The sequence below is a fragment of the Octopus bimaculoides genome, chromosome 16, assembly GCF_046866305.1.
Source record: "Octopus bimaculoides isolate indiv1 chromosome 16, ASM4686630v1, whole genome shotgun sequence".
Classification (NCBI taxonomy): Eukaryota; Metazoa; Mollusca; class Cephalopoda; order Octopoda; family Octopodidae; genus Octopus; species Octopus bimaculoides.
The window spans coordinates 22268722-22284305 of NC_142943.1; the positions used below are offsets into that span (position 1 = coordinate 22268722).

The 15584-nt window shown below is 39.8% G+C and overlaps 1 protein-coding gene across 12 annotated transcripts in view; it reads left to right on the forward strand.

The window, feature by feature from the left end:
- The window catches only part of LOC106879509 (methyltransferase-like protein 25B), a 143372-nt gene that overhangs the window by 83972 nt on the left and 43816 nt on the right, over positions 1-15584 (forward strand). For all 12 annotated transcript variants that reach the window (XR_016244607.1, XR_016244608.1, XR_016244609.1 and 9 more), the window contains one exon: positions 14783-14943. Coding sequence is in view for 9 of the 12 variants with exons in the window: in XM_052974169.2 (XP_052830129.1) it covers positions 14783-14943 (161 nt within the window). In the remaining 3 variants the exon portion in view is untranslated. The remainder of the gene's footprint in view (positions 1-14782; positions 14944-15584) is intronic.

Genomic DNA, 15584 nt, shown 5'->3' on the forward strand with positions numbered 1-15584 from the left:
TTCACATTTTTCCCATGTTTTTTCTTATTTTCTTACATCCAGCATCCTTGTTTTTTAAAATATATTTATAGCTCTTTCAGTTATGTATTTGAACTAATATTGATCTCTCACTGGATGGAGTACTTTTTTGTTGATTTTTTTTTCCTCTATTGGATCTGTAAACTATACGCGCTCACACACACACACACATACCATCATCATCATCATCATCATTTAATGTCTATCTTACATGCATACATGGGTAGGATGGTTGACAAGGGCTGGCCAGGTAATAGACTGCCCCAAGCTACTGTGTCTCTTGGTGTTGTCCTCCCTAACACCAACCATTTCACAGAATGAACTGAGTGCTTTTTATGTGGCATCAGCACAGGCCAAGTTAGTTTTGGCATGGTTTTTACAGCTGGATGCCCTTCCAAGTACCAACCACTTTACAGTGTGGACTGGATGCTTTTTTATGTGGCGCCAGCAGAATTACTAAGTAACTTGCAAGACAAGGAATTTTGAGAGGGGAAGGGGCATTGGAGGAGGGGATCTTGTATCAGATGAGGAAAGGTTAGAATGTGACAGAGAGGCAGAAACAGGTGTCTTGTTATAGAGGAGGTATATGGTTACCCAGCCAGAGAGAGAGAGAGAGTGAGAGGAAGAGAGGTACAAGAAAGAGGACAGAAACAGGTGTGCTGATGTAAAGGAGATGCCTGGTTACCTAGTCAGAGGGAAAAGCAAGAGGAGAGAGAGAGTGATCAAGAAAGAAGGCAGAAACAGGTGTGCTGCTGCAGAGGAGATACATGGCTACCCAGCCAGAGGGAAGGGCAAGGGAAAGAGAGAGAGAGAGAAACAGCAAACGTATAAGAGAGAACAAGAGAGAGAGAGTGCCAGGATATACTCAGAAGTAACAGGGATCAGAGTATAGATGTGATGGTAGAGTAAGGAAGAGAGAGATAAATGGTGGCAGTTGCCAGGGTATGGCCTCAAGGTATGGAAGTCATAATGTATGCGGCCAGGTATTGCCAAGAAGGTGCGAGTAGAGAGTGAGGATTGTAGTGACTAGTGAAAACTTGAGTATAAAGATGGGGTGAGAGAAAGCAGTGGTACAGTGAGCAGGGCAGTGAAGGGGAGTGGGAGACAATCAGAATGTATGAAGAGGAAATGTGAGGAAGAGAAAGATGCAGTTTAGAAGAGGAGATGTAGTTCAGTAGTTTCTTAGGGTGGGATGTGTGAAAATTTTATTGTTAAGAGTAGGGCACAACGCTTCTAGCATTGTTTTGCTCTTGTGGGTGGGTCTTCTCTAGAACTTCATATCACCAGATATCTCAGTCCATTGTTATTTCCTCCATGAGCCCTGACATCCTGAGGTCAGTCCTCAGCACTTCATCCCATGTCTTCCTGGGTCTTCTCTTCCACTGGTACCATCCACTTTCAGTGATCAGCACTTCTTTATACAGCTGTCTTCATTCATACACATCACATGTCCAAACCAATGCATTCTCCTCTTCAGTATACCACATTTAATTCCTCTTATGCCTATCTTTTCTCTCAACACAGTTGTGCTTTGTCGATCATGGACACTGCTGTTGCAAATCCAACAGAGCATATTACACTCATTCCTCTCCAGTTTACACATGTTCTCCTCATTCAGAGCCCATGTCTCGCTAGCATGGAGTATAGCCATTCATACACAAACATCATACAATTTACCTTTCAATCTCAGAGTCCTTTTGTTGCCAACAAAGGTAGTAGCTCTCTGAACTTCCTCCATCCTATCCTTATTCTAGAAACAATACTGTCAGAGCATCTATCGCTGTTACTGATTTGGTTGCCTTAGTAGCAGAAACTATCTGCTACCTCAAGAGAGCCTCCTGGGCATTTGAGAAAGTCTAAGTCACACGTGCTTATTGCTTCTGCACATCTGCCACACATGAAAGCAACCTTATCTGTTAATCTACCTGTGATTGTACTGCATCTTTTATGTGTTCATAGCTTATACTAGGTGCAGCAAATGGAATTACTTCCTACTCCTTTCCTACATATTGAGCAGGGTCATTTACCTGACGGAAAGAGAGTCTTATCAGCTTTCTTGCTAACAGCAACTTTAGTCTTTGTTTGGTTAACTTTAAGGCCTTTGATTCCAGGTTTTGTTTCCATACCTGGAACTTCTCCAATTTTGCTTCAGATTCTGCAATACGAGTGATGTCGTCAGCATATGGAAGTTCCGAGCATCCAGTTTTGAATTCCTGTTATGGCCTGGAGAACTATGATGAATGAGAGCGGACTAAGAACTGATCCCCTGTGAATCCAAACTTGTATGCTAAATTCATCACTGTATTTAAGCGATCTCTCACCTTACTGACAGCATCACTGTGCATGGCTTGTACGAATCTGACAAGCCACTCTTCTATTCCTAGCTTCCTTAAAGACCAGCAGATAAGAGAGCGGGGAACCCTGTCGAAAGCTTTCTCCAAGTCAACAAAAGCTAAGAACAATGGTTTACTTTTGGCCAAATACTTTTCTTGCAACTGTCTCACTAGGAAGATGGCATTTGTGGTACTTTTCCAGGAACAAAACCAAACTGCATCTCATCTAGTTTAATACTACACCAGTCTTTATGGATGATGCCTTCCTGAATAACCTGATTAAATATGTGAGTGACTCGGCTGTATCCCACACCAACAGATATTTCAGTCATCTCAGCAGTGACACCTGATGGTTCAGGAGCTTTCCCAGCCTTCACAATCTTAATTGCCTTATCTGTTATACTGCTATCAACTCTGATGGCTGGTCTCTCAGTTGGTTTGATATTTGAAAGACTTTCCTTCTCAGATGCATTTTACACATTTAGTAATCTTTTATAGTGGCACTTCCATGCTTCTTTCTTCTTTGAGTCACTAAGTGCAAGCATACCATTATCCATTCACACACATTTCTCACCCACCACATTTCTATTTTCTCCGATACACCACTTTGCAAACCTGAACGTCTCACACCTCTGATCCTCATGCTGTAGAACATTGGCAAACCTCTTACCTTTTGCTATTCCTTTTGCTATGTAAACCTGTTGCATAGCTTCCCTTCTGGCTCCCTGATATAATGCTCTTTCCAGGCCTGTCTCTTTGTTTTGATAGTGCTGTCCACCTCCTTGTTCTACCACCATGTCACCCTCGGCCTAGCTGGGACTTTGCGGTAGCCACAGATTTAGTCAGCACCCTCCAGTAAATTGTCCTGCAGGAACTTCCAATTGTCCTCTAAGCTATATGTCCCTTCCTCCTCCTCCTCTCTTTCATCAAAAGCTTCCAGTAGAATGTCTCTAAATTTTTGTTGTTTTGCTGGGTCTTTAAGCTTCCATAATCTTCTTTTCCAGTATAATTTATTTCTCTGAGTCCTAATTCTGAAGTTACCAACTAGTAGCCTATGTTCACCTGGGAAAGACTTTGCATTTGTGAGCATCAGCCTATCTCATTGCCTGATGAGGAGGTAATTGACCTGGCTTATGTTCCCACCAGACTGATAAGTGATTAGGTGGCTGGTTGGTTTTCTGAAGTTAGTGTTGCAGATCATGAGACCATTTGCATCACAGAACTCAAGTAGACTTATTCCCTTCCCATTCCTAAGGCCAGAGCCCTAATCACCATGTACCCTATAGAATCCATGGGAATGCTGCCCAGCATGGCCATTAAAGTTGCTAGCTACAATAACTAAGTCTCTGTCATTTGTCATTAAGGTAGTTTCCAGAAGGACCGCATAGAATTGGGCAGGCATAACAGGTTAGTAAAGATGTTCCAACATTGCATTAATATTTAAACTTTTATTATTAGTAGTAGTACACTCTAAGCTACATATCGTATAAACATATAAATCGTACTATTCTAATCTACATACTAACATAAAAACATAAGAACTCATGCTATTCTAAGCTACATTCTAACATAAAAACATATACATATATCTTTGTGAATAGAAAGGGCTTACATATGTTTTTATATACCTCCTGCCACTCCACTACCATGTTCAAGAACCTAGTGAAGGGTGTTAGCAAGAGGATCTCAAATCTATCCTCTTGTCAAGATATCTTCAATGATGACACCCCCTACTACAACATGGCACTAGTGTCCAGTGGATTTAAGGACTGCGTTTGCTACATGCCAGGCCCTAGCACCCACAAAAGGAAGCACCACTAAAATGTGGCTTGGTTTTCCCCCACCCTTCTCACTCACTGTCAAGATATATTCCTTGGGTTAATAGATAACAACTACAGTGACAGCAGTCTCAGCCACATTGCTGGACCCACATTCCATAATGATAACAGCACTAATGGTAGCCCCAACAACACTGGTAGCAACAACATCTCTAGGCCCGGAACTAACCAGAGATGCACCAGAAATGTAAACACAGACAACACCCAAACCTGGAAATACATCAGATCAGCTGGTGCAGTTTTCAAGTGATGCTTGTACAACCACAGGTCCTCATTCAGGGTCCCAGAAAGACAATTTGTGGTGCCTCAAGATCAAGGGAGCCCATACAGTATCAAGTGGAAGATATTAGAAAGGCCAGGCCCCTAAATCAATGGGAGCAGATGCTGCAAGCTCTGCATAGCTGAGCAAACTAGGGTACTTAAAGATTCCCTAAAACCTGAGTTGCTGAATACTCACCAAGAAATGTTCACACCATGCATCAGTTTCGAGTGCTACCTGTTGTAAACATAGGGTTCCCTATTCACTGACTAAGCTTGGAAGAGTCCTTACAATCCATTACAAAGGATAGACCCCTTATTCCTTTCTCCAAATAACTGGTCTAGGGGAGATAACCTGTCCTCACTATTGCCAAATCTTTTTTTCTCTGATGATCTTTCACCATTGACTGTAACAACTCTCCCCCTTTATATATATATATATATATATATATATATATATATATATATCTTTAATCTGAATATATATGTAAGAGGTAGTATCAAAAGTTCCAGGCGCAGGAGTGGCTGTGTGGTAAGTAGCTTGCTTACCAACCACATAGTTGTGGGTTCAGTCCCACTGCGTGGCACCTTGGGCAAGTGTCTTCTACTATAGTCTCGGGCCGACCAAAGCCTTGTGAGTGGATTTGGTAGATGGAAACTGAAAGAAGCCCGTCGTATATATGTATATGTATATATGTGTATGTGTGTCTGTGTTTGTCCCCCCAACATCACTTGACAACCGATGCTGGTGTGTTTACGTCCCCGTAACTTAGCGGTTCGGCAAAAGAGACCGATAGAATAAGTACTAGGCTTCCAAAGAATAAGTCCTGGGGTCGATTTGCTCGACTAAAGGCGGTGCTCCAGCATGGCCGTAGTCAAATGACTGAAACAAGTAAAAGAGTAAAAGAGAGAGAGTAAAGAGACTACTTATGTTTAATAAAAAAATTAATTAATTACCTAAGTTTTAACATCATCTTGCACAGCAGTACACAAATTCCAGTGTTCCTGCTACTTTTGGAATCCGGCCAGGAAAGCGTTTTCCATAAGCAAGTTTAGAACCTTTTGTGATTCACTCTGGATCTTGATAATGGTGTTAAAATGGTGAACTTTGAGCAGCATTTTCATCTTGAGGAAGAGATGGAAGTCCACAGATGCTAAATTCAGTGAATAGGGTGAGTTTTGAAGTGATACCATGTAGTTTTTGGCAAGAAACTCACAAGTGAGGAGAGCTTAGTGAAGAATCCAATTCTTTGCGCTTCACAGATGCAGTCACTTTCACCAAATGTTCTCTCTCAAATGCTTCAAAACATTGCAATAGGACTGTCAATTGACAGGCTGACCCTGGTGGACAAATTCTTGATGCAAAATACCACATTTCCAGGTGTGGCACTCATGACAGATCTTCCAGATTGCTCATTGTCTTCCAAGGATGCTCTTCTGCTTTTGAAGCACTCTTGCTACTCAAAACATTGTGTATGACCCATTGCCTCACTGCCATACCCTTGCCAAAGCATGCTCAATGTCTCTACAGCAGATTTCTCAAGTTTAATGCAAAATTTCACATTGGCTCTTTGCTCCTGTCCATGACAAAATAACAGACAACAGCATACACGTGATCACAATACCAGCAATTTCACATCCTGCCAAGTAAACACAGTAATGTCACTTAACACATTGCCTCATGAAGGTCACTGCTAGCTCTCACTGTATACACAACCATGTACTATCAATCTGTTGGCTTGCTACAGAACTAGTCCAGGAACTTTTTGATATCACCTCATATATATATATCATCATCATCATCATCATCATCATAATCATTTAACGTCCACTTTCCATGCTAGCATGGGTTGGACGATTTGACTGAGGACTGGTGGACCAGGTGGCTACACCAGGCTCCAATCTGATTTGGCAGAGTTTCTACAGCTGGATGCCATTCCTAATGCCAACCACTCCGAGAATGTAGCGAGTGCTTTTACTTGCCACCGGCATGAAGGCCAGTCAGGCGCTACTGGCAATGGCCACACTCGAAATGCTATATTTTACGTGCCACCTGCACAGGAGCCAGTCCAGGGGCACTGGCAACAATCTAGCTCGAATGTCTTTTCACGTGCCACTGACACAAGTGTCAGGAAGGCGACGTTGGTAACAATCATGCTCAAATGGTGCTATTTACATGCCACCAGCATGGAAGCCAGACAGCTGGTGCTCTGGCAACGATCATGCTCGGACAGTGCTCTTAGTGCTCCACTGGTACAAGTGCCATCACAATTTTGCTTTCACTTGCCCCAACAGGTCTTCGCAAGCTGAGTTTAGTGTTCAATAAAAGAGACGTTGGCATGGGTGCCAGTCTATAAATTTAGTTTGATTTCGATTTCACTTGCCTCAACAGGTCTTCGCAAGCGGAGTTTAGTGTCCAATGAAGGAATGTTACATGTAAGTAGGCTGGCTACATCCCTGGGAAAGGCCATGGATTATGGTCTCACTTGGCTTGCCGGGTCTTCTCATGCACAGCATATTTCCAAAGGTCTTGGTCACTAGTCATTGCCTCGATGAGGCCTAATGTTCGGTGGTCGTGCTTCACCACCTCTTCCATGCGTTCCCTCAACCGCTAGGGTGTGGCACTTTTTCACACAGCTATCCTCATCCATTCTCGCCACATGTCTATACCAGCGCAATTGTCTCTCTTGCACACCACAACTGATGCTTCTTAAGTTCAACTTTTCTCTCAAGGTACTTACACTCTGTCGGGTATGCACACTGACATTACTCATCCATCGAAGCATACTGGCTTCATTCCTAGTGAGCCTACACATGTCCTCAGCAGTCATGGCCCATGTCTCACTGCCATGTAGCATGGCTGTTTGTACACATGCGTCATACAGTCTGCCTTTTACTCTGAGTGAGAGGCCCTCTGTCTCCAGCAGAGGTAAGAGCTCTCTGAACTTTGCCCAGGCTATTCTTATTCTAGCAGCTACACTTTCAGCACACCCTCTCCCACTACTAACTTGGTCACCCAGATAGCGGAAGCTATCAACTACGTCTAGTTTTTCTCCCTAGAATGTGACAGAAGTTGTTTCCTGTTTGTTTACAGTGTTTATTGCACCTGAACATCTGCCACATACAAAAACTAACTTCCTAGTTAACCTGCCTTTGATATTGCTGCACCTCTTATGAGTCCATAGCTTGTACTGGGTACATCTTATAGAGTTTCTACCTACACCTTTTCTACAGATCGAGCAGGGCCATCTACCTGAAGGGGTTTCTGTTTTGTCTACCTTCCTACTTATTAGGACTTTGGTTTTAGCTAGGCTGACTCTAAGGCCCTTCAATTCTAGTCTGTGCTTCCACACCTGAAACTTCTCCTCTAGTGACTCAGCAATTAGTGCAAGGTCATCAGCATAGAGGAGATCCCAGGGGCAACCTGTCTTGAATTCCTCTGTTATCACCTGGAGGACTATGATAAATAGGAGGGGGCTGAGGACAGAACCTTGGTGGACCCCTACCTCCACCCGGAATTCTTCACTGTATTCATTGCCAACCCTTACCTTACTGACAGTGTCTCTGTACATGGCTCGCACAGCTCTCACTAACCATTCTTCTATCCTTATTTTCCTCATTGACCACCAGATAAAGGATCAGGGGGCCCTGTCAAAGGCTTTCTCCATGTCAGCAAAAGCCAGGTACAGAGGTTTATCTTTTGCTAGGTATTTCTCCTACAGCTGTCTTACCAGAAATATAGCGTCAGTGGTGCTTTTTCCTGGCACGAACTCAAACTGCATCTCATCTAAACTGACTCACTCCCTAATTAGTTGGGCTATAACCCTCTCCGTGACTTTCATTAACTGATCTAACAACTTGATACCTCTGTAATTATTTGTATCTAAAGCATCACTTTTACCTTTGTAGCAGTTGACTATGATGCTGCTACACTAGTCATTGGGTATGACACCTTCGTGTATCACCTGGTTAACAATACGGGTGACAAGGCTATAGCCGACACTGCCAGATATTTTGAGCATCTCTGCAATGATTCCTGATGGGCCGGGGACTTTCCTTGTCTTCATACTTTTAATCGCTTTATCTACCATGGTACTGTCAATTTGGATAGCTGGTCCTTCTGTTGGGTTGACATTCAGCAGACTCTCTTTCTCCCATTCATTCTCTTTATTAAGCAATCTTTCATAGTGGCGTCTCCAAACCTCTTTCTTTGCAGCCTTGTTTAGTGCAAGCGTACCATCATCTATGCAAATACATTTCTCTCCCACGGCATCACGATTCTCTCTCACACACTGTCTTGCAACATGAAATACTTCAAGTCTTTGGTCCTCACGGCGCAGAACATTGGCAAATTTTTTCTTATCTGCTTTCCCTCTGGCCAAGTAAACCTGTCTCCTAGCTTCCCTTCTGGCAGTCTGATACTATTCCCTGCTACCTCCGTTCTTCCAAGCGTGTTTCTTTTGTCTAATAGCCCTGTCAACCACATTGTTCCACCACCACGTTACTTTGGGTTGGGAGGGAACTTTACACCAGCCACATGTCTGATCGATGGCTCTCAGCAGGTTGTCCTGTAGAAACCTCCAGTTGTCTTCCCCGTTGTATGATGCTATATCCTCTTCTATTTCCTCAGATGCTTTGAGTAATATGTCTCTAAATCTCTGTCCATTTGCAAGATCTTTAAGCTTCGAAACCCTTCTCCTCCAAGCCGGTCTACCTCTAGGCACCCATTTTGCCTTGATCCCGAAGTCGCTAACTACTAACCTGTGTTGAGGGGTACATTCTTCGTCAGGGAAGGTTTTGGCATTTATAAGCCGCCCTCTTTCCCTATTTCTAGCGAGGATGTAGTCGATTTGGCTAGTGTGTCTGCCGGAACGGTAGGTGACTAGGTGACAGGCAGGTTTCCTGAAGTTGGTATTGTAAACCATAAGATCATTTGCATTACAAATAATGTGATTTTTTTCAATTGCATGAACTAAAAGTCGGAGGGGGATGCAATAAACTACCTGCATCAACTTGCTATAAAAGCAGGTAGTAATTTTACCTTTCTCTTATTCTTAGTGCAAGTTTTGATGAGTGCAGTTCGATTTTAACTGTTATTTTTTCAAAGCTGCAATGGAAGTGAAGGAAGCATATTTGACATATTTTGCTTTATGAGTTCAATAAAGGCAACAACACAAAGGAAAGTGCAAGAAATATTAATGCAGTATATAGGAATCGGACAATAAGCATAAGCCAGTGTCAATGGTGGTTCCAGAAATTCCAAGCTGGAAACTACAGACTAGAAGATGATCCATAGTCCACATCCTGGAAGATATGTAGAACTTGACAAGCATGTCCTACAAACCATGGTGGAACAAAATCCCTTGTAACTGTTGAGGAACTAGCAGAAAAGCTTGGATGTAGTCATTCAATCAATCATTGACACCTGCATGCCATCAGAAAAGTCAGCAAATTGGGTCAATGAGTTCCTCACAAACTTTCCAAGTCTAATTGCATGCAGAGAGTGAATGTGTGCTCTTCTTTGCGGTCATGTTTCACAAATGAACTTTTTGTGGACCAAATAGTGACTGGTGAGGAGAAATGGGTTCTCTATAAAAATGTCAAGCACCAAAAACAGTGGGTAGGGAAAGGAGAAACACTGGCACTCCAGGCTAAAAAAAAGTCTTCACCCACATAAGGTGTTGTTATCTGTGTGGTAGGATGCGAAAGGTTTAGTCTACTTTGAACTTTTAAACCCAAGCCAAACAATAACAATTGTGATCTACTGCAAGCAGCTTGAGTGGTTTAAATCAGTGCTCGAAGAAATATGACCATCTTTGATTTCAAGACAAAAGGTGTTCTTCCATCGGGATAATGTCTAGCCACATACAACCAGGATGACATCTAAAGGCTAGAGCAGTTTGAATGAGAAACGATGCCCAGGTAAAAACTCTACCCATTTAACCCCTAATATCATTTATATTTAATATTCTGTGTAAATCAACTTGCCCAACTTGCTTGTCATTACATTTATTCATCTACTATCTCAGGTTCAAAATCTCTTGAACACTTTGAAGTGTATTCTGTATTGAGAACACTTGTATCTAACCAATAAACTATATATATGTGGCAACCAATAATATGTACGAAGAAATTCATATCTTTATTTCAGATCACACCTTAAAAATCCAACAATTGTTTCAGTTGCATTGTCATATACATGCATATATATGTATTCATATATATACATATCATCATCATCATCGTTTAACATCTGCTTTCCATACTGGCATGGGTTGGATGGTTTGACTGAAGACTAGTAAGCTGGGAGGCTACACCAGGCTCTAATCTAATCTGGTAAGGTTTCTACAGCTGGATGCCCTTCCAACCACTCTGAGAGTGTAGTGGATGCTTTTTATGTACCACCAGCACAGGAGCCAGTCAGGCAGCACTGGCAACAACCACACTTGAATGGTGCTTTTGATGTGCTGCCAGCATGGGAGCCAGTCAGGCAGCACTGGCATCGACAGTTTTGTTAGAAATGGGAAAGGAATGACAATGCAATCAAAATTAATATAAAATTTGAAACACATTGGTCATTTCAAATAACGGTCATGGGTGTGCAATGAACAAAACAAATGAATTTAATATAGATTCATCCTATTTTTTAAAAAATTGAAGTAAACCATAAATAGAAAAATGGGCTCAAAATACATATTGTAAATAATTAATTATATTTGAATTAACATTAAAATCAAATAAAATAAAATATACGCTGCATTAAAGATAAAATTATGACAGTATAAACGCATACTAGACTATCTACAACATATATATATACATCAAAATACACAGATGCATACGTACAGACAATCTACATATATAGGTATATATTTGCAAGATACAAATACATGCACGAATATACATGTATACACATACACATATACACGTAGTGAAGCTCGCGCACGAAAATTACGCGTTGGTAACAAAAATTGTATCTTAATCTATGAAGTAGAGGGGGAAGGGTAACATATCGATAATAATGTTACTAATATAGAAAGAGAAAAAGTGTAGTTATCGTGAGGAAGGAAAGGAAGAAAGAAATAGACAAAGAAAGAGAGAAAGGAGGAAAGCAAGCAAGAAGTGAGTGTAGCATATATAACGAACGTACACAAGATTGGATTGCGTATATATGTGTATACAAAAATGTACATTAGCATCACGTATACAGATATACATGGGGATATGTGCGCAAATACTCACAAACATAACTGTATACATGCATATGCACACATTCAAGTATGTGTGAGCGTAAACCTGAGCACACAATCCCATATATAACATAGATGCACACACGCGAATAAAAGCATGTATGTGTAAATAAATATAAGCATACACTCTTACCTATGCATACACAAAAACACACACACACAAAATCATAATTGTATGTGCACAAGTGTAAACCTAGGCTCTATACGAAAGCATAGACACACACATACGAATACGTAAGCATTGTTACAATACAGACATCCACATAAAAAAAAAACTTTTAGGTCTCAGCATATATATGTAGACAACTTTTTAAGAAATTGCTGGGTGTATAACAGTTAAAATTGGGCAAAAATACATGCATAATAGAATTCCATATATCGAACCGTCCATAAAAATGGTTAAATCTGTTTACAAAGTGTTTTAAAATAAATACAAATAGAATAGAATAAAGTAAAACAAGAAAAAAGAAAAACTATGCATATAACAGTCGAAGGTTTTCTTAAAATGGCATAGGGATCTATACAATATTCTTGCAATGCTAAATAAATCATTTATAATGTGGTACCAATCCAATAGTAAGATTGCACAATGGTTACAAGGTGTCAAACATTATTAAAAAAATATATATACTACCCTTATGGTATGTTACTTGCCGACATTTTAAATTTAGACGCATGCCTACATGAATTTAAAAGTTCACATCTTTGGTTCAGAGCATTCTTATCCTGGAATAAGATATGCCACTTTTCCAACAAACAACTCACATTTAAATGGTTTTTTATGGGCACCGTATCTGTAAGGTGATGCTCTGCCTAAAATCCTCCATGTCACGTTGAAAGGTCGGGCTTCGTATTCTTTTAATTGCCAGACATATTTTGCCAGGCTAGTCTTTGTCCTATTTTCGGAGTATCTAAAAGAATTTTTGTGCGAATAAAGCCTGGTTTTAAATGAATTTTCCGTAGCCCCTGTATAAGTTCTATAATCGTGCGAACTAGTCCTAGTTCTACATCCAGTACACCCAGTCTAATGCTAGCAGCACGTAGAACTAAGACTAGGAAAGTTTTGTGGTTCAACCCAGCTTTCAATATGGTCGTAAAAACTAATATAGGTAAGGAATTTTAAAAATTAGTCTCTAGGCACTTTCAACCTGATCATAAGTTTTACAGAATATTCAATAGAAGAACACTTAAGATCAGCTATTCTTGCTGCAAAAACTTCGCCTCTTTGATCAACCAGCACAACAATAAGATAATTGCCAAAAAACATAATGCCGACTCGTTTACAAAAAGCTGCAATTGCAAAGATCGAACCTCCTGTCCGTTGGAAGGGAGATGTCTAGAAAAGGGTATCGTGTATAGAGCTAAAGTCCAGATAGAAGGCTCGCACGATTATAGAACTTATACAGAGACTACGGAAAATTCATGTGAAATGTTAAAACAGTCATGTAAACGATATATAAAGAAAAATCCTCAATGAATTTTTTTTTTCTTTTTGCAGAAAATTACAAGAATACAAACTGTATGGTAGATTACAAACAAACCAAACTGTAGTTCAATTCATGTAAACAATATATTTTTTCTTGTGAAAATTCAAGAATGAAAGTTTGAGATACACTCTAAGAGTTTCTTCTTGAACATATTACAATTTTTTGTATCTCCTGCACCCCATAAACTTGCAGAGATATGAGTCAACCATAGAACTGTGGGTTCCACAGCATAGCATCATATATTCCCTCACTTTATACAGACCTTCCACAAGTCACTGAAAATTGTGATTCTTGAAAGAACTGACTGATGTATGGATTCCTCTAATGTGTCATGATTCCAATATGGTACCACATAAAGAAAAACATATTTGGGCTCATGGCACACTCCTCTGAAGACTAACTGCTCAAGTAGCAAGCACTCTTCCTTGATTGTATTTACATCTTGAGAAGACTTTGTATCTATCTCAACAATCTTCCCAGGACTGCCTGTCTGAACTGGGTTGCAGAACAGGTTCTCCACACATATTTCATAAACATAGCTGTTGTAATCAACAGCTGTGCATTGGCTCATCCCCAGTTTTTCAACACAGTATCAGACTGAAGTCAATAACTTGACCCATGAGTAAAGTTAAAAAAGCAGTTCAGTCCCAAGAGGATGGTGCCACCTTCCAACCATGTATCTTTTCTGACAGGCATACACTTGTTGCATCCTTTTCAGGAGTACTGCTAGTAAATTTTCCTGTGAAGCATCATGTTCTTCATATGATGTCTTTGTGTACATAATTTTCTTTTAGGGGTAAATAAGAAACTGCATCCTCCTTAATTTTCAGCTTCTCCATCATATTCAAAAAGTTAAACAAGTTGGCTGTAATCATTTCTATTAAGGTTGACATGGTTTGGGAAAACATCCATTCATTTCTGAAAAAATCACGAGTGAAAATATCAAAAATGAGGTATACAAACATTTAGAAAATAGACACTTGCTAAAGAAAATGTGTAGGTAAAGACAATACATGTGGTTGGAGTTTTAAGCAAACTATACTTTGGCTTGTTACTATGGAGACAGACACTAATATATTTGTGGCTTTCAGTTGGATAAAATTATCCAAAATTTGCAAACTTTAAAAGCTATTTACTTTTTATTTATTAACTTAATGCAAAAATGAATTTCATTTTCATAATTAGCATGCAAAACTACATTAGTACACCAAATTAGAAAACACTTGGAACAAAATTAAAAGAATTGAAAACTGTGACAGCAACAGAAAAGATCTCAGAAAATTTCTGAGTTATATATTTATCTTGTAAAAACTATTCTGTTAATTTTGTAACAATGCTCTTCAATCAAAAATCATTAATTCAGTTGAAGCCAAGTATTCTTTCTGCAAGAAACACTCCTTTGGCTTTATGAACAAACAATGGCTTTTTTTTATAAATTACTTATGAGACATGTTGTCAGTTGAAGACCATGCTAGTTACTTTATATAACAAACGTAACTGAATTCCATAGAGCTTTTCACAAAAATATCATATATCTGAAAATTGAACCATTTTTATGTTTTGATTTTAATAACACTGAATTTATTTTCATGTTTCAGGTCATAGGTGACTTGTGCCACATCATTAAATGTGACAAAGTAGTGGATGTTGGTGCTGGTCTTGGTCACTTGTCAAGGCTATTAAACTTCAAGTATAATCTAACTGTCACAACTGTGGAAGCTACTGGTGGGCATGCTGCCAAAGCACATAAATTTGATTTGTGAGTAATTTCTTCTCTTGCTACTTAACAGTATTAATTTTTAATACCTATTTTTTTAACTGTTATTTAAGTACTTTTCATTACTGGTATTATTTTAATAGTTCCCCACCATTCAATATGTTGATGAATTACTGTAGCAAGTATGTTTAATACATTGTAATACAGTTGCTACGCGAGGGTGACCATATTTTGAACTTGGCAGGTAGAAGTAAGGAGAAAGAAAAAGAAACTTGTATGTAAGAAATATAAAAACAAAATGTAATATCAGTGTGCACACATAACAGTGTGTAAATGATTTAAGAGGAAAACTAGATATAAGAAGTATCAGATGTTGTGTACAAAAGAAAGACTGCTGGTTTGCTATGTGATGTGTATGGAGGACAACTGCATAAGGAAGTGCTGAGCTCTAATTGTGGAGGAAACTTGTGGAAGTAGTAGACCCAAGAAGACATGGAATGAAGTGGTAAGAAAGGATCTTCAAACGCTGAGCTTCAATGAGGAAATGACAAGGGACTGAGTGTCATAGCGATTTGCTGTACTTGAGAAGATGCATCAAGCTAAGTAAAATCGCTGTCATCCATATATACAAGCTTGTCCTTTACAGGTGCTGGTTCCACATGAAATGCACCCATGCTGGTGCT